At 42.9% G+C, this 24,987-nt stretch overlaps 2 protein-coding genes and 4 non-coding genes across 13 annotated transcripts in view; 4 read left to right on the top strand and 2 right to left on the bottom strand.

Moving 5' to 3' along the window:
- The window catches only part of Rad51c (RAD51 paralog C), a 31,095-nt gene extending 23,872 nt beyond the window's left edge, over positions 1-7,223 (bottom strand). For 2 of the 6 annotated variants that reach the window (XR_013041828.1, XM_042282553.2), the window contains exons 1-4: positions 7,011-7,220; positions 5,555-5,813; positions 4,349-4,515; positions 269-402 (exon numbers count right to left, since the gene is read on the bottom strand). Coding sequence is in view for 4 of the 6 variants with exons in the window: in XM_042282553.2 (XP_042138487.1) it covers positions 269-402; positions 4,349-4,515; positions 5,555-5,813; positions 7,011-7,128 (678 nt within the window). In the remaining 2 variants the exon portion in view is untranslated. Of the gene's footprint in view, positions 1-268; positions 403-4,348; positions 4,516-5,554; positions 5,814-7,010 lie in introns of all 6 variants that reach the window. The other 4 variants (XR_013041829.1, XM_006983209.4, XM_076543087.1 and 1 more) reach the window with 3 other exon arrangements.
- Positions 7,224-7,886: 663 nt separating this feature from the next.
- Positions 7,887-24,987, top strand: part of Tex14 (testis expressed 14, intercellular bridge forming factor) — a 137,623-nt gene continuing 120,522 nt past the window's right edge. For all 3 annotated transcript variants that reach the window (XM_016001764.3, XM_076577631.1, XM_076577633.1), the window contains exon 1: positions 7,887-8,083. The gene's annotated coding sequence lies outside the window, so the exon portion shown is untranslated. The remainder of the gene's footprint in view (positions 8,084-24,987) is intronic.
- On the top strand, positions 10,458-10,621 carry LOC121831877 (U1 spliceosomal RNA). The gene has a single exon (XR_006075476.1). It is a non-coding gene; the product is annotated as a U1 spliceosomal RNA (small nuclear RNA).
- Positions 11,076-11,184, bottom strand: LOC121831874 (U6 spliceosomal RNA). The gene has a single exon (XR_006075474.1). It is a non-coding gene; the product is annotated as a U6 spliceosomal RNA (small nuclear RNA).
- LOC143267103 (U1 spliceosomal RNA) lies at positions 19,978-20,141 on the top strand. Its single transcript, XR_013042025.1, has one exon. It is a non-coding gene; the product is annotated as a U1 spliceosomal RNA (small nuclear RNA).
- On the top strand, positions 22,707-22,870 carry LOC121831888 (U1 spliceosomal RNA). Its single transcript, XR_006075485.1, has one exon. It is a non-coding gene; the product is annotated as a U1 spliceosomal RNA (small nuclear RNA).

Here is a 24,987-nt window from a genome sequence, read left to right on the forward strand (position 1 = left end):
TCCAGGACAGCCAAGGATACAAAGAGAAACTTTGTCTCAAAAAAAACCCAAAAAATCCAAACAAACAAAAGAAACCCCACAAAACCTATACACAAGAATATATATTCTGAAAGGTATATATATATGCAAAATAAGTAGAGTATAATAAATAAGTTGTAGAGTGGGTACAGAAGGACTTTTGAACTGGCATCAAGTTTATACTACCCTGCTGTTTATTTTTGCATTATCAACATTGTCAAAGACACTGTTTCAGTACCCCGATCCATACCTTTGAATGCTCTGAAAGGAAATCTGGAAGGAGATAGACTTGAGCCAGCAGCTCAGTGTAATCATGACAACGGAAATAGTAAATATGGGAAAGAATATTTTCAAGAGTGAAATCCTCCAAGGCTTTCTGATGGTCTGAAACAAAAACAAAGCAATCTTAAAAGTTCTGTTTTTCTTTTTCTAATAATCTGACAATCATAGATCAGCTTTGTATCCTTGAAAAACAGCATAATTTTCTAGGAGATACCAGAACAACCAAAAAAAAAAAAAAAAAAATCACTGTGACCTATTGTTTTATGTTTTCCACTGTTTCATTAAGAGCTCTTGCAGAGGACCCAGGTTTGGTTCCCAGCACGCTCATAGCAGCTTACAACTGTCCATAGCTCCAGTTCCAGGGGGTCCAATGCCGCCTTCTGGCCTCAATGAGCATCAGGCACAGGCATGGTGCACTTTGATGCAAACAAAACACCCAATCACATTAAAATATTTTTAATAAAATATTTTAAAATGCAATAATTAGTTTCTCATTTCAATACACAACTCATTTTATCATCTTTGATTTTATGTATAACGTACTAGGGACTGTTTACTCACAAATAAAATTAAATTCTGTTTATCTTTTCGTATCTCCAGTTATTGCTTTCCACTGAACAGAAGTATCACAACTGAAGCTTCTCTTTCTTGTTTTTGAAGAATACAAATTCAGAATTCAAAGGAGGAGCTGGTGAGATGGTGGTTAACAGCACTGACTGTTCTTCCAGAGGACCTAGGTTCAATTCCCAGCACCCAGGTGGCAGCTAACAACTGTCTGATACCCTCACACAGACATACATGCAGGCAATTAAAAAAAAAAATTCAAAGGAAAAGCCAGGGGTTAGGGTGTCAGCGAATATTATTTTAAGGTGTGTTACTTTTGTTTATGTTGCATTTGTTGAACTCTGTGAAGCTGTGTTACTTTGCCTGTCTAAAACACCTAATGGTCTAATAAAGAGTGGAATGGCCAAGAGCAAGGCAGGAGAAAGGATAGGCAGGGCTGACAGGCAGAGAGAATAAATAGAAGGAAAAATCTGGGAGCGGGAGAAGTAGCAGCCAGAGAAGGAGGAGGACTCCAGGGGACAGTCACCCAGCTACACAGCAAGTCACAGAGTAAGAAACAAAGAAAAGTATACAGGAATAGAGAAAGATGAAAGTCCAGAGGCAAAAGATAGATGGGATAATTTAAAGTTAGGGAAGTTGGCTAGAAACCAAGCTAAGGCCGGGCATTTAAAAATAAGAATAAGCCTCCCTGTGTGATTTATTTGGGAGTTGGGTGGTGGGTCCCCCAAAAGAGAAAAAACAACATTTGGGGGTGTGGTTCATGATTTTACTCCTAGCACTCTAGAGGCAAAGACAGGCAGATCTCTGAGTTCAAGGCCAATTTGATTTATAAAGTGAGTTCAAGGACAGCCAGGGCTACATAGAGAAACCCTGTCTTGAAAAAAAAACAAAACAAAGAAAAGAAACACAAAAGAATTCAAAGGAAAAATGTTCCAATGGAATATATTTTCCTTTATACTGTAAGTTGATCTTGAAGTAGTAACAACATGAAATCTTAACACTGGCTTACAAAGTCAGTATGGTTTAGAGTTCAAGACCACCTTGGTCTAAAGAGAAAGTTCTGGGACAGCCAGTTATATGGAGACCATATCTCAAAAAATAAAAGGGGGAAGAGTGCTCAGAAAGCTAGTTCAGGGCTGGAGAGATGGCTCAGTGGTTAAGAGCACTGACTGCTCTTCCAGAGGTCCTGAGTTCACTTCCCAGTATCCACATGGTGGCTCACAACCACTTGTAATGAGATCTGGTGCCCTCTTCTGGCCTTCAGGGACACATGCAGGCAGAATACTGTATAAATAATAAATCTTTAAAAAAAGAAAAAGGAAAAAGAAAGACAGCTCAGTAGTTAACAATACTGGCTACTCTTCTAGAGCAACCAGGGTTTGATTCCTAGAACCTACATAGCAGCTCATGACAGACTGTAACTCTCGTCTGAAGAGATCTGATACCCTCTTCTGGCCTCCAAAGGTACTATACTCACACAGTATATACCTGCATTCAGGCAAAACACCCAAAAACATAAAAGAAAATAAAGTGAGAAACTAGTTATTGCATTTTAAAATGTATTTTTCAAAAAATATTTTAATGTGATTAGATGTTTTGCCAGTAAGTAAGTGCACCTTGTGTGTACCTTATACCCACAGAGACCAGAAGGCAGCATTGGACCCCTTGGAACTGAAGCTATGGACAGTTGTAAGCTGCCACGAGGGTCCTGGGAACCAAACCTAGGTCCTCTGCAAGAGGAATTTAAAGAATTCATTTAAGGAAAGAAACTCTCTTTTCAGGCCCTGTGATGTATTTCATGACTGACAAGATGATAACCTGAGTTCAATCACTAGGACTCACACAGTGGAAGGAGAAAACAATTCAAGTTTTCCTCTATCTCCACACATATGCATACACACTAAATACAATGACAGCATTTTTTAAAGATGTATGTATGTATGTATGTATGTATGTATGTATGTATATGGTGCTTTGTCTGCATCTATGTCTGCACACCAGAAGAGGTCACTGATCCCATTATAGTTGGTTGTGAGCTGCCATATGGTTGCTGGGAAATGAACTCGGGTCCTCTGGAAGAGCAGGCAGTACTTTTAACCACTGAGCCATTTCTCCAGCTCAATAAATGTCAGAAACTCTTTAACTTGTGAGTTTCAGACCAGCCCAAGCTATACAGTGAGTTGGAAGCCAGTTTGGGTTACAGAGTAAGATCCTGTCTCAAAAAGCCCAATAAAAATGTATTTATGCTTTAACATTGTAAAACAAAACCAACAGGGGGCCAGAGTTGGAGGTGCAAGGCCCTGGGTCAGGCCCAGATTCACACAGAGAACACAGAGATTCACACAGAGAACAGGGGCTGAAATGAGGCTCAGTGAGAGAGTGCTTGACTAACATTTCCATGGCTCTAGGTTTAACTAGCCCAACACTGCAAAAATAAACAACAAAACAAAAAACAGGAAAAGGTAAAACAAAACAAAAGACCAAAGAAATAAGTAGCTCACACCTGTAATCCCAGCAGGTGGGGAAAGGAGGCAGGAAGCTCCAGTTCAAGGTCAGCCTCAGGCACATAGCAGTACCAAGATATCCTGGGAACTAGATTCCAGGTTAGTAAACTCTAGCTTCTTCCAATATACACTAAGTTAGCAAAAAAACTTTAGCTATAATCATACGCTAATCATTAAAAACTTCACATCCCAGTGCCTCAGTACATCTACTGCACATACAGCAAGATTTTAAGGTATTTATTCAAGTATAGATTGTGACAGAGTAAGACATCTTAAACAGAAGATTTTGTCTTCTACCTTTCCGGGGCCTCTACTGAAAAGACATCTTCTAACAAGAGAATAGAATTTGTTTTGCTTTGAATGAACTGGATGTATGCATGCTTATGCAAATGCCACAGTGCATCTGTGGATGTCAGAGGACAACTTCCAGGAGTTCTCTTTCTACCACATCGGTTCTAGGGATCAGATTCACATTATCTGCTTGGTGACAAGCACCTTACCTGCTGAGCCATCACACTGGCCAAAGTTCCTACCTTTGCAGTTATTTATAAAAGTAACTAGTGTGACTGTGTGCTGGACAGGTGGCTCAGTGGTTAAGAATGTGAACTGTGCTGGGTGTGGAGGCTTGGCAGGTGGATGTTTGTGAGTTCGAGGCCAACCTGGTCTACAGAGTACCAGGATAGCCAGTACTGTCACACAGAGAACCCCCTTCTTGAAAAACCACACACACACAAAATTAAAACTCAAAAAAAGTAATGGCTGCTAAGCTGGGTATGACACAGATGTCGTTCCAGGAGTATTTTGGAGATTGAGGCTAAAGGATCAGATAGCTAGGTTACAGAAAGCATACTGTATATCATTTTGCAACAAAAGTTTAACTTGTCATAAGCTTCAAGTTTGGGACAATCTCTTACTGAGGTCTGAGATGGGCACAAATACAAATGGTCTTTCTTGTATAGGAGTACCGCGTGCTGACTTACCTTCGTCCATGTGTGCTCCTGCTATAAGATGAAGGTGCTGAATGCAGGCAGTTGCAAGGGTCACCACTCTATCAATCATAAAACTCCCCTCTGTGTCAATAAATACTGCTTCACCTGCTATTCCTCCAAAACATTCTGGAATCTGCACATCCACTGCCAACTGCATACTGTCAAGAAATCAGTCACATGACCAAATCATTATCACAACCATCTAAAATGTCTTTTGTAAACCACATATAATCATCAGCTAGACCATCAAAAGTTTTCTAAATACAAACATAGTACCCCAAGGCAAAAGAGATGGCTGACTCTCCATAGCTCCAAATACATATGAATCAATACATGCCTAGATTATAGTTAAGGTGTTGCACAAAATTATGATTAAGGAACTCTTAGTGGTTTTTAGGTTTCAAGGAACTGAATGCTTTATATTTTCTCCCTTTTGAGTCAGGGTCTGGAAATGTAGCCCAGGATGAGCCTTCAACTCTCAATCCTTCTATTTCGGTCTCCATCCTCAGGCGTACTGCTGTGTTTACAGGAGTGTGCCACCACACCCAGGTAGACATACTTTTTTTTTTTGAAGATTTATTTATATGTATACAGTGTTCTGTCTGCATGTATCCCTGCAGGCCAGAATAGGACACCAGATCTCATTACAGATGGTTGTGAGCCACCATGTGGGTGCTGGGAATTGAACTCAAGACCTCTAGAAGAGCAGTTAATGCTCTTAACCTCTGAGCCCCACATACTTTTTTTTTGAGACAGGGTCTTGCTATGTATCTCTGGCTGGTCTAACAATTGTTATATAGTCCATACTGTCCTCCAACTTACAGCAATCCTGCTTCAGTATCCTGAGTGATAAGATTATAGGAGTATGTCACCAAGCCTGGTTCAGAATTCTTTATCATATATAAATCAACTTTTAAACATTTGACAAATATATTTCAGGAGCCAACTAACTAGGAGAATATCTGCTTACTCTAGTGACCACATTATATTACAAAAGAAATATTTTTTATTTCAAAACCATTCTATCCATTTACCAAGATGGGGTACTGAGATAATATGAACGATAAGCTAATTGTTTGATGCATGAAGTAGTAACATATCCTTTTTAGTATCCTGACTACAAGCTCACAGCACAATAGACTATTAGTTACATAAAATACTAAGTCTACCCTTAAGTAGGGAACATCCTTATTTTACCATAACTGTGTTTTTCCAACACCTGGCACACCACAGACTTCTGTCGTTTTCATTAGGGGTATTCCACCCCCAAGAACGCTGTCTAGTGCCGAACAGAAGGTGATTATGAAGCCTTGGGTGTGCTCCTGCTCAAGAAGTTCCAGTGCTGTGCACTTCCTGTCTGCCACAGAGGTCCCAGCACATCTTGGTTGATCTGTGAGACATTCTCTTCTTACAATTTGCAGAGTTTCTAAAGCTTCCTCTTTAGATATCCCAACTTCTGAAAATAAAATCAGAAAAAAAAAAAAAAAACCCTAACATTAGAGATTTAAAAGTCTAACTCAGCCGAATGTGGTGGCCCACACCTTTATCCAAGCACTACTAGACAGGCCAGCCTGGTCTAGGAGCAAACTCCTGGACAGCCAGGACTACACAGAGAAGCCTGTCTCAAAAGCAACCAAACATAGGTCTAACTCAGTCATGAATTATCAGGCGTTAATGTCAATGTTTATTTAGTGGCTGGGGCTCAAAACCAGAGCCTTGGGCACGATGAGGGGCTAGTTAGCGCTCTTTCTACTTCTCAGCTACTGCCCTGTTAGCATCATTCCTGCTACTAAAACTCAAAATTATTACTGGGGTGTGGCTCTGTGGAAGAGTACTTAACTAGCATTTGTAAAGCCCTGAGTTCAATACCGAACACTTTAAAAGAAAAATACAAAAACCCAACCAGGTTCCTTTCTGCCCTCTTTGGTGAACAGCCAAGAGCTGTGTGCATAGCATTAGCGGCACAGCGGATGACCACAGCCAGCTTTACTTTCGTGTACATTAAGGATGCAGTGATTCCCACTTCTAAGTAATCTGAAGAGCTCTGAGAAAAATGTTTGGAGTATTCCGTGCATTATGAAGGTCGTCGTCTGTCTAGGGCTTTCTCCTGGTCTAAGGGAATGGGTTATTCCTTTTATCACTTAAGTGTCTCTTTTTTCTCTTTTTTTTTTTTTTTTTCAGAGCTGAGGACCGAACCCAGGGCCTTGCTTTACCACTGAGCTAAATCCCCAACCCCAAGTGTCTCCAGTCGTACTCTAAAGCTTTATTTCTCGAATTCAATTTCCACCCCCCACCCAGGAACTTGGAACAGCGACAACTACACGGTTTGTCTGTTTTCCAATTCTAGAGCCACTACTACCCAACTCAGTTATCATGAAACCTCAAGATGAAATACTGGTTCCTTTATCTATAGATTAGACACCCGGGTCCAAGAGACTCCCTTTGAGCAGAAGTGAAGCAGTCCTCAAAGCACCCAGGAGGCGCGGGTACACAGAAAGCAATCAACGTTTTTCCACACAGCTCCAACCACAACATAGTTTAGGAGGCGGAGTCAAAGCGCGGCTTTACGTCGTGAGCGCGGTGGCGGGAAAACGAAGATGGGGGCGGAGCCAAGCGGCCGCGGGGGCATCAGCTGGCCGCGGGGAGCCGTTACCTTTGCTGAGCTCGGAGGGCTTCACCTCCAGGATGTCCTCGGCAGTCTGGAAACCTGCCGCCACCAGCTTCCCCCGCACCGCGGGCGACAGCGGGAAACCCACTAACTCCCGCTGCATTTTTGAAAGCGCGGCGCCCGCGCGCCCAGTGACGTAGCGCGAGAGGCGCGAAAGCCCCGGCGGCCCAAACCCCGCCCGGCCCGGGCCACGCCGCGTGACGTCATGCGCACAGCGGAAGGGGCGGGGCTCGCGCAGCCTAGCCGCACGAGGCCGGGCTGGCTGCTGGGGAAATATCACAAGTGTCCACGCTGCGGCGTGGTCTTCCAATGTGGCTCAGCCGAAGCGCTTTGGGGGGGGGGGGCGGGTCCCTTTGCGAGGGTAGAGCTTGACAGTGAAAAGGCGAGGCTGGAAATGCGAGGCCCGGTAGTTTCTTGCCCTCGCTCTGGCCTGTTTCATGGGTTCCTCGAGTCTTTGGTAGAAATCATCTCCCGCCGGGCGGCGGTGGCGCACGCCTTTAATCCCAGGACCCGGGAGGCAGAGGCAGGTGGATCTCTGTGAGTTCAAGGCCAGCCTGGGCTACAGAGTAAGATCCAGGAAAGGCGCAAAGCTACATAGAGAATCCCTGTCTAGAAAAACCAAAAAGAAAAGAAAAAAGAAATCATCTCCCTAGGTGGAAGTAGCCGAAGCAGCAGCACCTGAACCCTGCTCAGCCGCCAGTTTCCCGCGGGGATACCCTCGAGACGTGCTGGGGGAGGCTCCTTGTGTGCCCCGCACCCCAGGAATAGAGAGCCCTTGGCTCTTGCTAGCTGGGCCCCGGCTCTTGCTTCCTCCTGGCTTCTCCGGCCCTCGCGAGGGATTGTGGGCCAGCCCCCCCCCCACCTTGGGGGGAGCACTGGTGAGGGGCCGTTGGCGCTCGAGCGCCCACGCACCCACGCACGCCTCCCACGCACGCCTCCCACGCACGCCTCCAGTGCGTGAGGAGCCGGGCCTCCGCTCGGGAGCGTGGCGGTTTCTGAGAGGTTTCTGAGCGCATTCATGTCCACCGGCCTGCCTAGCGTATGAAGTAGCTGGAAAAGTAAGAAACCATGACTTCCGGTCTCCTCCTCCTCGTCGTCCTCGTCGTCTAGCCTGGGCCGCTCGTGTCCTAAGAGGGAGGGAGGGTCTGGACTCCTTTAGTAGCGGCGGAAGTGACCGCTTCCAAAACAGAACTTTTGGGGGGAGATTGGCCGTTTGGAAGGTGACTTAGGAGGTCCTTTGCCTAAGAAGTATGGAGATGATGTAATGAATCCTCTCGTACCCTACATTAAAATAAACCCTCTGCCAGGCGGTGGTGGCACACGCCTTTAATCCCAGCACTCGGGAGGCAGAGGCAGGCGGATCTCTGTGAGTTCAAGGCCAGCCTGGGCTACCAAGTGAGTTCCAGGAAAGGCGCAAAGCTACACAGAGAAACCCTGTCTCAAAAATAAAATAAAGTAAAATAAAATAAAATAAATAAAAATAAACCTATGCCGGGCGGTGGTAGCGCACGTATTTGGTCCCAGCATTCGGGAGGCAGAGGCAGGCCGATCTCTGAGTTCAAGGCCAGCCTGGTCTACAGAGTGAGTTGCAGGACAGCCAGGGCTACTCGGAGAAACCCTGTCTCTAAAGACAAAATAAAATAAAATACCTCCTCAATTGTGGGATACAAGCATACGCAACTCTCCCCGTTTGTACCCTACTTATCCATCACAGCTCTTTATTATTACAGTTCTTTTGTGGATATGTGCAGGCACACAAGCCACGGTGCTGGTGTGGAGATCAGAGGAGTTGATTCTCAGCGTCCATCCCGTGGGTCCTGGGGATGGAATTCGGGTTGTCAGGCTTGGCAACAAGGCCCGTTACCTGCTGAACTATCTCACCTCTCCTTTGGCAATGGTTCTTAGCCTGGATTTTTATTCAGAGCTTTAAGGAACTCCTTAAATACAGCAAATTGGTGTTTAAATACTAAGGGAGGAAGCAACATGTTGAGCAGTGTAGTTTTAAATATGCATTAAATATGCATGTCATAAAGAGTATGAGGATTTTTTCCCTTTTATTTTATTTTACAATATCATTCAGTTCTACATATCAGCCACGGATTCCCTTGTTCTCCCCCTTCCTGTCCCCCTCCCCTTCCCCAAGCCTACCCCCCAGAGTATGAGGATGTTTAAGCACAGTTTTCTTGAAACTAAAATTTAAACCTAGAACCCTTTTGATTATCCTGAGCAATCTCCACATTGTTTTTGGTTTTTCGAGACAGGACTTCTCTGTGTAGTTTTGGTGCCTGTCCTGGAACTCACTCTGTAGCCCAGGCTGGCCTTGAACTCACAGAGATCCTCCTGGCTCTCCCTCCCGAGTGCTGGGATTAAAGGCGTGCGCCACCACCGCAAGTGATCATGATGTGTGCTGGAGAGACAATTTGCAGTGGTCTGTCTTTGCAATAGTCTGTCCTTCCACCATGTAGGTCCCAGAAGTCCAGTACAAGTCTTAAGGCTTGACTTTATCAGAGCTGGGGAGATAGTTCAGTGGGTAAAGTGCATGTCATGTAAGCATGAAGTTCAAGTCTCCAGAATGTTTTTTTTATTTTAATTTTATTTATTATGTATACAGTTTGCCTTCATTCTAGAAGAGGGCATCAGATCTTATTATAGATGGTCGTGAGCCACCATGTGTTTGCTAGGAATTGAACTCAAGACCTTTTGAAGAACAGTCAATGTTCTTAACCTCTGAGCCATCTCTCCAGCCCTCCAGAATGCTTTTAAGGCTGAGCATATTAGCACTTGGATAATCCTAGTGCTCCTATGTTGAGATGTGAGGTAGAGATAGGAAAGTCCTGGAAGCTTGTGGACCAGCTAGCCTAGCATTCAATCCTCAGGGACCACATGGTGGGAGAAAAGAACTGACTCCCACAGGTTTTCCTCTGATTACACATACACTGTTCCATGGCACATACATGCCCACACACATATACACAATTAAATAAATAAATAATGTTATCAACAATAAAGAAGTTCAAGTTAGAAAACTTCTATAAGTAGTATTTGAGCTTTGAAAATTTTGGTAATGATAGCTTAGTTCACACATAACTCCTTTTTCCCTTTCAGGCATCGTTCAGATTTCAAATTATCTTCACATTTTTATTTTTCTGACAGGGAGGTAGTTCCGGTATCAGGAAGTGAGTCACTATGGAGGTGGTACTATGTAGATTAAGAATTCAGGAGCAGACTGGGAAAAGCTGCTACTTCCACATTTGTGGTTTTTGGAGTGTAGTTTTGGGGAAATCACAAGACTGCCAATCCTCCTAAGAGTTTCCGAATGTTGGAACCTACTGTGATAACGATACAGAGATTTTTAATGAGGGCTTAAGTTTGCACCGTAACTTTAAAATGGTACGCACACCAGGCTGTTCAGGCTACATGCTGCTGCAACTCATACTTACCTGGCAGGGGAGATACCATGATCACGAAGGTGGTTTTCCCAGGGCGAGGCTTATCCATTGCACTCCGGATGTGCTGACCCCTGCGATTTCCCCAAATGCGGGAAACTCGACTGCATAATTTGTGGTAGTGGGGGACTGCGTTCGCGCTCTCCCCTGATTATTCTGGTTGAAAAGAAGATAAGCTCTTACAAGATACGTGAAGTGGTATCCGATGTAGCTTTGTTGTCTCTCTATTTATTATTATATAGACAGTGTTCTGCCTGCATGTATGCCTGCACGCCAGAAGAGGGCACTAGGTCTCATTACAGATGGTTGTGAGCCATTAATGTGGTTGCCGGGGAATTTAATTCAGGACCTTTGAAGAGCAGCCAGTGCTCTTAACCTCTGAGCCATCTCTCCAGTCCCCCCTTCCCCCTTTTTTAATAACTTATTTACTTTTGTTTTATGTGCATTGGTATTTTGCCTGCATGTATGTCTGTGTGAGGGTGTCAGATCTTGGCGTTACAGTCAGTTGTGAGCTGCCACATGGTGCTGGGAATTGAACCCAGTTCCTCTGGAGAACAGCCAGTGCTCTTAACCGCTGAGTCATCTTTCCAGCCCCTCTATTTTTCTTAATATGGAATGCTTTGCAAATTCTCATGTCATCCTTGCACAGGGGCCATGTGAATCTTTTTTTGTATCATTCCAGTGTTAGTAAATGTGTTTTTCAAAGCAAGCACTTAACATTAACTCCACACACAGAGAGGTGATGTTTTATTTATAGATTGTATATATGCATATATGTGTGTGTGTTCATATTTAATACCAGCACTCAGGAGTGAGTTTGGGGCCAGCATGCTCAATATAGTGAGTTCCACGGCAGCCAAGGCTAGTGAAACTCAGTCTCAAAAATAAAATAAAAATAATAAAAAAATAAAATAGCTGACAAATAGTCAAATGTAGATCAATTGCCTGGCACGTGTGAGCCCCAGAGTTCAATTTCCAGCACTTGAAAAGAAAAAAGAAAAAGATGAGAATACTTCCTGCTTCCATCGTAGAATCCCTCCCCTGGGTCCCTTTTTTTTCTTCTCCAGTCAGACGTCTCTGTTTTCATTTGTCACCTCTTAGAGTTTGTTGTTGTTGTTTTGTTGTTTGTTTTTTTTTTTTAACTTATTTTATGTGCATGGGTGTCAGATCCCATGGAACTGGAGTCACAGACAGTTGTGAGCTGCCATGTAGGGGCTGGGAATTGAACCCCGATCCTCTGGAAGAGCAACCAGTGCTCTTAACTGCTGAGCCATCTCTCCAGCCCTGTCACATCTTAGTTTTTGTTTCTTGTTTCATTGTTTTTTGACTTTTCAAGACAAGGTTTTTCTGTGTGACAGTCCTGGCTGTCCTGTAACTCACTCTGTAGACCAGGCTGGCCTCGAACTCACAGAGATCTGCCTCTGCCTCGAAAGTGCTGAGATTAAAGGCTTGCTCTACCACTGCCTGGCCACTTCTTAGTTTTAGTAAGATATTTAAAACAGCATTGTAACAGAACTGGAACTCACTCTATAGACCAGACTGGCCTTGAACTCAGTCAGATCTGCCTGCCTCTGCCTCCAGAGTGCTAGAATTAAAGGCAAGCCTTACCAAGCCTGGCGTGTTTCTCTCTCTCTTTTAAGATATAAAACTTAAGCTAAGTTATTTGGGCAGAGGAAAGAATACTAGAAGAATCCTGTAAATAAAATGACTTGGGAAATAGGGTGATTCTGGTGTGGTCTTAAGAGACTATTAAAGAATACTGCTTATCTTTGTATTTGAGTTCTCTAAAGGAATAGAACTGGTAGAATGAGTCTATAGTAAAGGGTGATTTATTAGAGTGGCCTACAGACTGTAATCTAACTGGCTCAACTGTGGTTGTCTACTGACAGAAAAGCCAAGAATCGTGTAGTGTTTTAGTCTACAAGGCTAGACGTACGTCTCAGTTGATCTTCAATCTATGTTGGAATCCTGAAGAAAGGTTCTAACACCAGTGAAGGAATGTCTCAGCAGCATGGTAGTGAGGGCAAGCATGCAAAAAGCCAGGATTAAAGGCATATGCTGCCACGACAGGCCCACTTAATCTATATTTTAGCAGTGCACACACTGGGTTTTCAAATGTAGTTTGGCCATGTCATCTTTTCACATTTGCTCATTCAGGTTATGTAGATACAACATAATGAAACACACCAGAAATCACATAATTAACACCAAACCTTTGAAGAGAAGAACTATTTTATCTTTTTCAGCTTTTAATCTCTAGAGATCATCTTTGCCTTTCAGTTTTATTTCAGTAGTCTCAGCAGTGGTACTAGGGAAACCAGTAGAAGGGGTGTGGAATATGTAGATACACTCAGCAGCTCCTGGTTGTTTATACTATCAACCTTTATTCATACTCATTCTCTCCCTCTCCCTCCCCTTTTCCCCTCCCCCTCCCTTTCCTTCACACCTTTTTGTCTCAGGCAGCCCGGGCTCAGCTTTGTAGCTGAGGATGAACTTGAACTTCTGATCCTCCTGCCTCCACCTCCTGAGTGCTGGCATTACAGGCATGTGCCATTACAGCCCATGCTGAGAATCAAACCCACAGCTTTATGCATATGTACTAGGCAAGCATTCTAATAGTTGAGCTACAACCCCAGCTCTGTAGGCCTCTAGTTCTTCATATTTTGGGAGACCTGATGTGTAATATATATTGCTGCTTGGGTATTGTGGTTTGGAAATTCTTTGCCCTACAATTGCAGAAGTCTGTCCTCGTTTGATTTTTGTTGCTGTGATAAGCACTGTGACCAAGAACAACATGGTGAGGAAAGAGCTTGTTTCGTCTTCCAAGTTACAGTCCAGCACTGAAGACAGAGCAGGAACTTAAAGAGGAACCCATGGAGGAGCACTGTGTAATCACTTGCTCCCAGTTCATGGTCCTTTCTTATATAGTCCATACCTACTTGCTTACCCATGGTACTGACCACAGGGTCCTGGTCCTTCCCACACCTCTTAGCAATCAAGAACATGCTCTACAGATATGTTCCCAGGCCAATCTGATAGAGAAAGTTCTTCAGTTAAGGTTTCCTACCGGGCAGAGGTAGTGCAGGCCTTTCTTTAATCCCAGAACTTGGAAGGCAGAGGCAGGTGGATTTCTGAGTTCAAGGACAGCCTGGTCTACAGAGTAAGTTCCAGGACAGCCAGGGCTACACAGAGAACCCTGTCTCAAAACAACAACAAAAATTGAGCAGGCTTTTAAGACATGAACCATATTAGTGGTGTGATACTGTTTTACCTGTTAGTGGTTCAGAAATCTTTTGTGTTTAAAGCTTATATTTTGCTTCATTTTCTTCCTGCAGTTTGGCATTATTCCTATAACAGATTACCACAGGCTGAATTGGTGTAAATTCAATTGATGTAAATTCAATTGATGTAAATTGGGTTGTAAGGATTGCAGTATTGTAGTTCACTTGAATGTCATCCTACAGCCGAAAAGGGCTGTATTTCAGGAAGTTTTGGAGATTTACTACCTTAACCTTTCAAGCTTCTGGAGGCGTCCACATTCCTTAAATATGACCCCTTCTCCCACCTTCCAAGTATGCTAAGCAATTTAGTGTCTTGTCTCTGACTTCTGTTGTTACCTCTGTATTTTCCTAGCTCTTTTGTGTGCTGTGTGATTTACTTTAGACTCACCTGGGTAACTCAGGATACTCTCTCCATCTCAGCTACTTAATCACACCTGCAAAATCCCCTTTGCAGTGATGGAAAAGACAGATTCACAGATTCCCAGTGGGTCATTCCGCTTGCCATATCAACAAAAACCTCATACATTTTTAGGATTCTGAAAATACAACAGTATTCAAAGTTTAGTTCAGCTTTTGTAATTACAAAAGGCTTTCGTGCCCTAAGTAATAGAATAACAATAGGATGAAGAGACTTTACATATGTTTAACGTGTTTAGAATCTGATGGTGAAATGCTGGGTAACCAGTAACCGCTACTTACCTAAAGTAGAGGAGGTTTTCCCAGAGTAAGGTTCACCCAATGCACTCCAGATGTGCTGACCTCTGTGGTTTTCCCAAATGCTGGAAACTTGACTGTGATTTGTGGTGGAGAACAACTCTGTTAATGCTCTATGTACTGTATTGTTTAACATCAGAAGCTGTTTGGGGACTTTTTGCTAATGTAGGGTAGTTTGAACCACACTTGGGAAGTTGGTGCAGAAGCAGTTTAGTGACAGTTCCCCTTCATGTGACAGCAGTCTCCTAAATGCTGGTCTTAATTAAAGACATGGGCTGGAGAGGTGGCTCAGAGGTTAAGAGAACTGGCTGTTCTTCCAGAGGTCCTGAGTTCAATTCCCAGCAACCACATGGTGGCTCACAACCATCTTTAGTGAAACCTGGTGCCCTCTTCCAGCCTGCAGGGATACAGGCAGAACACTGTATGCATAATAAATGAATAAATAAATAAATACTTTAAAAAAATTAAAGACGTGTGTTACCACCCACTTGCCACATTCATAGTTTTTAAGAATGCGTATTTGTGAAGCTGGGCTTACCAATCCATTTACTTGCCCAGCCCAGATTACAGAGTACACTTTTGAAGCTCAACAATTGTGTGAAATTTTAAAAAGGGAGTGGGTGTGGTGGCGCACGCCTTTAATCCTGGCACTCCGGGGGCACAGAGGCAGGCGGATCTCTGTAAGTTTGAGGCCAGCTTAGTCTATGTAGGAAGTTCCAGGATAGTGAAAGCTACGTAGTGACACCCTGTCTCCAAAAAAAAAAAAAAAAGGAAAGAAGAGTGGTAACCCATCTTCAAAATGCACTAAAATCAAATGGAAATCTGGAAAGGAAAGGATTTGAGGAAATAAACAATAAAACCAGAGGGAAGAAGCAGCATGAAGAGTTTGTCTGTCTGGTTTACCAGCCCTTCTGATGCAGGTACAAATGTTAGGAGAGCTCATTAACGGTAATCTTTGACCAAAACCCACCACAGTGCTACTTGGTTCATGACATGGCTAATGGAGGAGATAGTGGCAGGGATTGGGAGAGAAATGGTAAAAGATGAGAATGATGCAGGGGAGTATGGAGATTACTTACAAGAACACTGGAAGATCCCATCACAGTCACCCTATCCCTGAGTAATGTTGCCTGAGGTTAGGGATGTCTTCTAGAACAGGGTGTCCTCACACTACACACAGCGTGTAGTCAATGATGACCCCTTCCTGAGTACTAAGTTCTGAGAATATAGGGAGACCCCACCATACACAGTACTGGAGATCAAACCCATGGCATGCTAGGCAAGCAAACATTCTGCTTACTGAACTATGTTCTCAGACCAAGAGAGAACATAGTTCCTTTCTTTTTCTCTCTTTTTAAAAAACATTTATTTGGCTGGGCGGTGGTGGCGCACGCCTTTAATCCCAGCACTCGGGAGGCAGAGGCAGGCGGATCTCTGTGAGTTCGAGGCCAGCCTGGGCTACCAAGTGAGTCCCAGGAAAGGCGCAAAGCTACACAGAGAAACCCTGTCTCGAAAAACCAAAAACAAAACAAAACAAAAAAAAAAAAAACATTTATTTGTTCATATATTTAATGTATGTGAGTGCTTTGTCTTCATGCACACCAGAAGGAATCTGATCCCATTATAGATGGTTGTGAGCCACCATGTGTTTGCTGGGAATTGAACTCAGGACTTCTGGAAGAGCACTCAAGTGCTCGTAACTGATGAGCTATCTCTTCAGCCTCCAAAAATAGTTTCTTTGTGTATATGTGTGTGTATACACATGTGGGTGCACATGAGTGGCGAAGCCAGAAGCCACAATGTTAGTATGAAAGTTGTGAGGATGTTTTTTGTTTATTAGGTGTTGATTTTTATTGTTGTTGCTTTGAGACAGGGTCCCACTATGTAGCCCTGGCTAACCTGGAACTGGATATGTAGACAAGGCTGGCCTTGAACTCACAGAGAAGATCTGCCTGCCTCTACCTTAAAAGTGCTAGGATTAAGGTGTGTGCCATTGTGCCTCGCCTAGTTGTTATTAAAACAGGGAAGGATAAAAATGTACAACAGAAGCTGGAAAGATAGCTTAATGGTTAAGAGTACTGGCTCCTCTTCCAGAGGACCCAGATTCCCAGCACTCACATGGCTGCTCACAACCATCTTAACTCCAATTCCTCTGACCACCTCAGCTAGCTTCCATGGGTACCAGGCATGTATGTGGGTGCATAGACATATATGTAGCCAATACACACATACACATTATATAGATGGATGGATGGATAGACAGACATATAAATGGATAGATAGATAGATAGATAGAGATAGATAAAGAGAAAGAAAAAAGTTTTTAAGTTGGGCCTGGAGAGATGGCTTAGCAGTTAAGAATGCTTGCTGCTCTCTCCGAAGACCCATACTCGGTTCCTAACACTTACATGGTGTCTTCCAATCATCTGTAACTGTACTTCTAGGGAATCTGACCTCCTCTTCTGGGCTCTTCAAACACAAGGCACACTCATGGTATATATATATATAAAACATTCATACATATAAAATAAACCTAAAAATTAAAATTTCTTATGTATAGCTGTATGTGTGTCGTGGTGACTTTTGTATGTCCATCTGCCTTTCCTAATATTTTGTATAACACACAATCATAGTGTAGTTTGTAGTCTGTACAGTTCCTTCCACTTAGTAGATTTTGAGGTCCATGCATGATGTCACTTGTGTTGCTAGTTCCTTCTTTTAGACAAGAGTTTTACCATGTAGCCCCAGCTGACTAGGAACTCCTCATGTAGCCCAGGCTGGCCTTGGACTCAGGGATCCTCCTGCCTCTCTGCCTCCTGAATGCAGGAATTAAAGGACCGTGCTACTATACTCTACAGATAGTTTCTTTTTATTACTGAATATTACATACTGGACGAAAACAGGGCTCCTTTTAAATGCCTGGCCTATTTGGGCTATACTAATAGTTATAAAAATAAAATAAAAAAATAATTTGGGGTTGGGGATTTAGCTCAGTGGTAGAGTGCCAAGGCCCTGGGTTTGATCCTCAGCTCAAAAAAAAAAAAAAATCAAAACTTTAATTTGCATATATGTCATTCTGTAAACATGTTTTCTATTTCTTTTGAGAAAATATGTAGGAATGACTACATTATTTGGAAGTATATAACTTTTTCAGAAACTATTAAACTGTTTTTTCAAAATGACTACTGTTTTACATTCTCACCAGCAAAACCTAAGTTTCTTTTTCTCTACATCCTTGCTGGCATTTATTTATTTATTTATTTTGAGACAGGTCTCCCTGGCTGGCCTGGAACTTGATTTATAGACCAGTCTAGTTTTGCCTATGCCTCCCAGGTACTGGGATTAAAGCAGTAGGCCACATATCTGGCCTGCCAGCATTTGATATTACCAGATATTTTTATATGTGTAGTGTTAAGGATCAAATCCACAACCCCGTGTGTACTAGATAAGCATTCTACCACTGATTTAAATCCCAAAACCCACTTTTATGGATTGTAGTTGGTGTATAATAATACTTTATTGGTTTGGACTTTAAAATTTTTTAACTACGTGTATATATGAGACTTTGTGTGTGAGATGTGCACGTGTGCGTACAGGTGCCCACAGAAGCCACAAGAGTGTTGGATCCCCTGGATCTGGAGTTACACGTGGTTGTGAATGTCCTGACATGGGTGTTAGAAACCCCTCATTCAAGCTTTTTAAAAGAAAATAGTCATGTACTATGATGGTTAATATGACATTTAGACTTAATATGCTTGAGAGACCAAAAAGCAAAAAATACATACATATATAAAATATACACATAATGTATATATCTATATCTATATGCCTGGTGTCATACCTGTAATCCTGTAATCCCAGGATTTGGGAAGCTGAGGCAAGAGGATCTCCAGTTTAAGACAGAGTCTGAGCTACATAATGAGAAACGGAAAGGACTAATAGCAGACTATTAAATCAAGTGTTTGTGGAATGCTTCTGAATCCAGGAGCCTATGCTATAGGTCTCCCCTTTTCTCTAGCTAATCTCTGATAGGTCTTTATTTCACTTCTACATCTAAACTATGTTCAGTACTATAGCTAGAGTCCTTTCATTCTCCTCCAGGAAAATCTTTGCAGCCAGTCTAAGCTGTATGTAGACTGGCGTCCAGAGTCCTTTTCATCTGTGCCCTACTATTCTTTTTCTGAGCCAGGAGCCTGTAAACAGATACTCCTCCTTAGCTTTAAGACTAGTGTGTGTAGTATGTAGGTAAGACATACTTTTCTTTGCCTACAGTGAGCATATTCCCATTTTTTCTTTTTTCTTTAACATTTATTTTAATTATACAATAGATTAAGTAATGATTAAACACTACTTAAAAGCACTTTCTTCTTACACCCAAATCCTGGTTACCCTTTCATTCTTTCCAGAGCTTCTGTTCTTTAAGAAATAATATACAATGTCTTCTTAATCTTTAAGATGTGCCTCAAGCTGGGTATGCTGGTGTACACCTTATAATAATCCTAGCACCCTGGGGGTTTGAAGCAGTTGGGTTGTCATAAATTTGAGGCCATCCTAGGACTACAGAGCAAGTCTTTCAAACAAGCAAACAAATCCAAACTGAAAGTCTGTTCTGTCCTTCGACCATGTAGGTCTCTGGAATCAAACCCCGCTTGTCAGTCTTGGAGGCAAGCACCCTTACTGCTCATGAACCATCAGTCTGAACATTTTTACATCTGTCAGGCAGCATAAGACCGTCCACAAATACTATGCATTGAAAGCTAACCATTCTGTACCGTTTCCACATCTGTAAAAATGGGGGAATGATAGTAACAGCCTCGTGACTTGCAAAGATTAAATTTAGTGTCCCATGTAAAAGAACGAATGGCCCCTCCTGCTACTGTCGTTGCAGCTGCTCTGGTTGTTACTCTTTTTTTTTTTTTTTTTTTTTTTTGGTTTTTCGAGACAGGGTTTCTCTTGTGTAGCTTTGCGCCTTTCCTGGAACTCACTTGGTAGCCCAGGCTGGCCTCGAACTCACAGAGATCCGCCTGCCTCTGCCTCCCGAGTGCTGGGATTAAAGGCGTGCGCCACCACCGCCCGGCTCTGGTTGTTACTCTTAACCTTGATTCACACTAAGCTATGCATCCGATTCCTGTGCTTATGAAAGAAAATTCCTACAGTGTTCTAGGAGGCTACAAAACAAAAGACACAGCCAACTACCACCTAATGGGCTCGTTGGTATTCGAGTGCTGACAGGGAGGTAGTTCCGGTATCGGGAAGTGAGTCACTATGGAGGTGGTACTATGTAGATTGAGAATTCAGGAGCAGACTGGGAAAAGCTGCTACTTCCACATTTGTGGTTTTTGGAGTGTAGTTTTGGGGAAATCACAAGACTGCCAATCCTCCTAAGAGTTTCCGAATGTTGGAACCTACTGTGATAACGATACAGAGATTTTTAATGAGGGCTTAAGTTTGCACCATAACTTTAAAATGGTACGCACACCAGGCTGTTCAGGCTACATGCTGCTGCAACTCATACTTACCTGGCAGGGGAGATACCATGATCACGAAGGTGGTTTTCCCAGGGCGAGGCTTATCCATTGCACTCCGGATGTGCTGACCCCTGCGATTTCCCCAAATGCGGGAAACTCGACTGCATAATTTGTGGTAGTGGGGGACTGCGTTCGCGCTCTCCCCTGATTATTCTGGTTGAAAAGAAGACGAGCTCTTCAAGATAAGTGGCATCTGATGAAGTTTCTTGTCTTTCTATTTTTTAGGTGCCAAAAACGTCACTGGAAGTCCTTAGGTTTTTTGCTTTCTCTTTATATTTTACTGCTTCGTGTGCTTAGCAGCAATTATGTTTTTACTAGTGTTTCTGTAACTTCCTGTAGTTTTTAAACACTTTTGATCTGTTTAACTGAATCTGGTTAATACATACATAGGCTTTCCCTCTGTTTCTGAATTCTTTCCTACACCCAGCAACTTGGTCATGTTTAGTATCTCCAGAACTTAGGGTGTATTATATATGACCTCTAAATTTACTTACAAGTTTAAATACTTGCCATTAGAAATAATAGTCTGAGTGACACTTCTACAGATTTGTCTTCAGTTTGTAAACGAGTGGAGAGCAGAGGTGGTTTCCATACAGACTACCTGATCAAGGCTATGTAATTTGTTTGATTTTTGTAAAGCATAAACAAAATTTAAAAGGGGATAGAGTGGACTGTAGGTTAGTAGTAGAATACGTGCCTAGCATGTTCAGGTTACTGGACTCAAATCAGCACTGAAAAAATAAGTAAAAAGATGAGTTGTAACTTTAACTCTGTGTGTTGAGTGTTTTTGCTTGCATGTATGTATGTGCACCACATGCATGCCTGGCCCCTAAGGAAGTCAGAAAAGGGCATCGGATACCCTGGAACTACATACAATTAAGGATATTTGTGTGTGAGCCACCACATGTGGAGTGCACAACTGTAGTTCAAATACTAGGGAGGTAGAAGCAGAAGGCTCGTGCATTCATAGTCATCCTCTTCCACATAACAAATTGGAGACCTGCCTGGATAGGGTCATATCTCAGCACCAGTAATTTCATATATTAACAGTTTTAAGTGTGTGTAATATACAGTAGTATTTCAACAATTTAGGGTTCAGTGGATGACCCTGATACATCCATCTTCATTACTATGATGGATGTTCTTTCCAACTTAGACCAGTTATCTCTCATCTTATCCATATCTAGTTTCCTTTTTGCAGATCTTTGGACAGCATAGTAATTTCTTTTTGTTGTTGTTTCTTTTATTTTTTTTTTTTCTGAGACAGGGTTTCTTTGTGCAACAGCCCTGGCTGTCCTGGAAGTCTCGTAGACCAGTCTGTCCTTGAACTCGGGGATCCACCTACCTCTCAAGTGCTGGGATTAAAATCGTGCACCACCACCACCCAGCTTTAGCCCTTTTTTATTAATAGTAGCTCGAGCTCCTGCCTCTGCAAAGTCTGTTAGTGTCCAAGCTCAGGAGTACAGTGTTTTAAAAGACAAAACCATCATTACATCAGTGCTTAGGGGAGGGAGGTTACATTAGTGAGGGATTTAGAGTGGCCTGGTAACATCTGCTTTCTTTGCAAGGCTTAGATGTATCTTCCAGACACTGTGTAATACATTTGGACCATTACCAAGGTCATGGACAGACCTGAAGTGTTGCCAAGGGGGAAGTGGGTATTGGAGGTGGGGCAGGATGGCATTACCTTAGTCATTTCATCATGCTTTATCCATGAAGAGAGGATATATCTAGTTCTTACACTGAAAGCTGTGAGCGTTAAACTTGTGGTAGTGGTGGGAAGACTGTTCATGTTTTTCTTCTGACATTTTTAGTGTTGAAAGACAGGTTGCTGCTGACAATGCTTTCTGAAGCTTAGGAGTATTATTTGTTCCTTTAACTTTCAATGAGAGCATGTAATTGGCTAGGTGGGTTTGTTTGTTTATTTATTTCTCGCTCTGGTTGCACCGGGAAGAAGTATTCTGAGTCTCTGAGGGCACTGCAGGCTCACAAACTGTCCCATACACTGTTATAAAGATAAGTTCTATGAGCAGTCCGATATGGGTGCTGGGAATCAAACTCAGACTTCCTGCCAAGAGCAGCAAAGCCCTATCTCCAGCCCCACATTAGTTAGCACACCACAAGGCTGCATACTTTACTTTGTGAGAACAAGAGTCGGTTTAAATCCAGGCAACATTTTACAAGTACTCAGTCCTCACGGAATTTTTGTGGTTGACAGAATTCTCTTTGCAATTTTGGGAAATGGAAACACCAAGGATTTGATTGATTCTCTTAAATGCAGCAGCGATTGACTTGAAACAACCTATCTTGCTGCCTTCTTGAGAGTAGTCTCCCCACACGTCATGCCAAATCCATAAGAAAACTTCTGTTAGTAGCAAATGATTCAAGAAAAAAAATGTAAAATCTACCATTGTAGAGAGGAGTGGTTTAAGAGTTAACGCAACCGGAAGAGAAATGCAAAGAAAATCATGAGAGGAAGACGTCACTAAAAGGGGCGGGGATATGCAGATAGTCCTAAGCAGGTCTGTATTCTAGTACTTTTTTGTACAGAAGCATTTTCAGCAAGTATTTAAAAGTTTTTGCTCTTATCTATATCATATAGAACAACTGTCTAGTCTTGAGAGGAAGGCAAAACAATTTGTAATGTAATTGACCATGACTGGTAAGTGTGTCGATGATCAGGGTAGGACAGTACAGAGGCTTGCACAACTCATACTTACCTGGCAGGGGAGATACCATGATCACGAAGGTGGTTTTCCCAGGGCGAGGCTTATCCATTGCACTCCGGATGTGCTGACCCCTGCGATTTCCCCAAATGCGGGAAACTCGACTGCATAATTTGTGGTAGTGGGGGACTGCGTTCGCGCTCTCCCCTGGTATTGTGGTTGAATATTAGACTAATTAGGGCTACAACTTCCTATTAACCTCTAACTTATGCTACCTACAAATATGAGTTCTATCTAGTAGACAGTAACTTGTTTTCTTTCTGCCTCTCTTCCAGCCTGTTGTCTTATCTCTTGAAACAGAATGTTGTGATGATATATTTCTCTAATTTTTTAAAAAGCACTTTTCATTTTAATCAGAGTAAATTCAAAAGTTGTTTCTGAGCAGTAACCTACAATCTCGGAGCCTCCTGACTAAATTAGTTGTAAGTCCTGCTCCCTCCGGTTCATCTCCCCCCTTACCCCTCTTTATGTAGAGTGCCCTTGATGCTTGTGCTTGTTGGTTCACGGAGACTTTAGAACCCGGCTACCGAGCATTGTGATGACAGTGGTGTCATTTAAACAGTCTCACAGAGTGTCTGTCACAGTTAGGACAACAGTAGGTGACTTAGGACTATTTTGTACTGCTCTAACAAAATGGCTGGATAATTTATAGTAAATAGAAGATTCTTTGTGTGTATGGTGGTTTAAATTAGAATGGCCTCCAAAGGCTCATTGGTCTCCACTGGTGGGACTGTTTAGAAAAGGATTAGAATGTGTGTTCCTGCTGGAAGTAGGCGTACGTCTGTTCGAGGCCAGTCTGGTCTACATAGTGAGCTCCAGGACAGCCAGGGCTACATAGTGAGACCCTGCCTACAAACTAACAAGCAAAAACAGTAAGATAGTGTGGTTTTTTTATTTTAGGAATGGTCTCTGTAGAATGCAATAGCCTCAAATATATGATTCTTCTGCCTCAGCAGAATTACAGTATGAACTGCAAGAGCCTGCTTTTGGGGGTGGGGCAGGGGGAGTTGGGAGGGGCACAAAAGGGGTTTCTTGTAGTCCAGGCTAGTGATCAACCTCTTGTGTAGCTGATGATCTCCTGGTCTCCAAGCCTGTGACCTTGAGCTCCTGATCCTCCTCCCTCTACCTTCCAAGTAATAGAAATACAGGAGTGCACCACTATGCCCCATTCTTTGTTTTTGAGAAAGGGTCTCATATAACCCAGGTTAGTCTAGAACTGTATATGTAGCCCAGGCTGGCATCAGCATTTGCAATAATAATCCTGCCTCGGCCTTCCAAGTGCTGGGATTATTACAGGTGTTAATTGCCATACCCAGCAGAAATTTATTTCTCACAGTTCCAGAAGTTAGAAGTCTAGAGGAGCTGTGTCTAGTTGAGGGCTTTCTTGCTGCCTCATCCTATGACAGAAGGCAGACAGAAGAGAAGGAAGGGAGAGAGAGAAAGGGGGCTCTGACCATTGTTTGTAACTATACATTCCATTCCCTTGATAACAAACCTTTGTCCAAAACAACAGCAGCAAAAAGGCCTTCATTCATTCATTAAGTGTGGTGTCCCTTGACCCAAACACCTTTAAACGCTCTGTCTCGCTGGGTGGTGGTGGCTCACGCCTTTAGTCCCAGGACTCTGGAGGCACAGGCAGAAGGATCTCTGTGTTTGAGGCCAGCCTGGTCTACAGAGCATGTTCCAGGACAGCCAGGGCTGTTACAGAGAAATCCTGTCTCAATGCTCCCCCCCCAAAAAAAAAACCCACAAAAAAAGCTATCTCCCAGCACCTCTACATTGGCAATCTAATTTCCACCAGTGAGATTGGGGGACTCATTCAGGTTGTACCATACACAAAAAAAAGTTCAAGTTTCTCTGTGTTGTTTTGTCTTGGTTGCTCACTGTTCTATTGCTATGAAGAGACACCACAACTAAGGCAACTCTTATAAAAGAAAGCATTTAATTGGGGCTTGTTTACAGTTTTAGAGGGTTAGTCCATGGCAGGAATCAGACAGGTGAGGTGCTAGAGCAGTAGCTGAGAGCTGTACATCCTGATCGGAAGGCAACAGGCAGAGAGAGTGAGGTAGAGAGAGTGGGAGGGAGGGAGGAAGTGAGAGAGAGACTGGGGCTGGCATGGACTTTTGAAATCTCAAAATTCAGACCCAATGACACATCTCCTCCAACAGCCCACACCTATTCCAACAGGGCCACATCTCATCTTTCCCAAACATTTCTCCAGCTGGGGACTATGCGTGCAGACATATGAGTGAGCCTATGGGGGCATT

The sequence above is a fragment of the Peromyscus maniculatus genome, chromosome 8 (genome assembly GCF_049852395.1).
Source record: "Peromyscus maniculatus bairdii isolate BWxNUB_F1_BW_parent chromosome 8, HU_Pman_BW_mat_3.1, whole genome shotgun sequence".
NCBI lineage: Eukaryota > Metazoa > Chordata > Mammalia > Rodentia > Cricetidae > Peromyscus > Peromyscus maniculatus.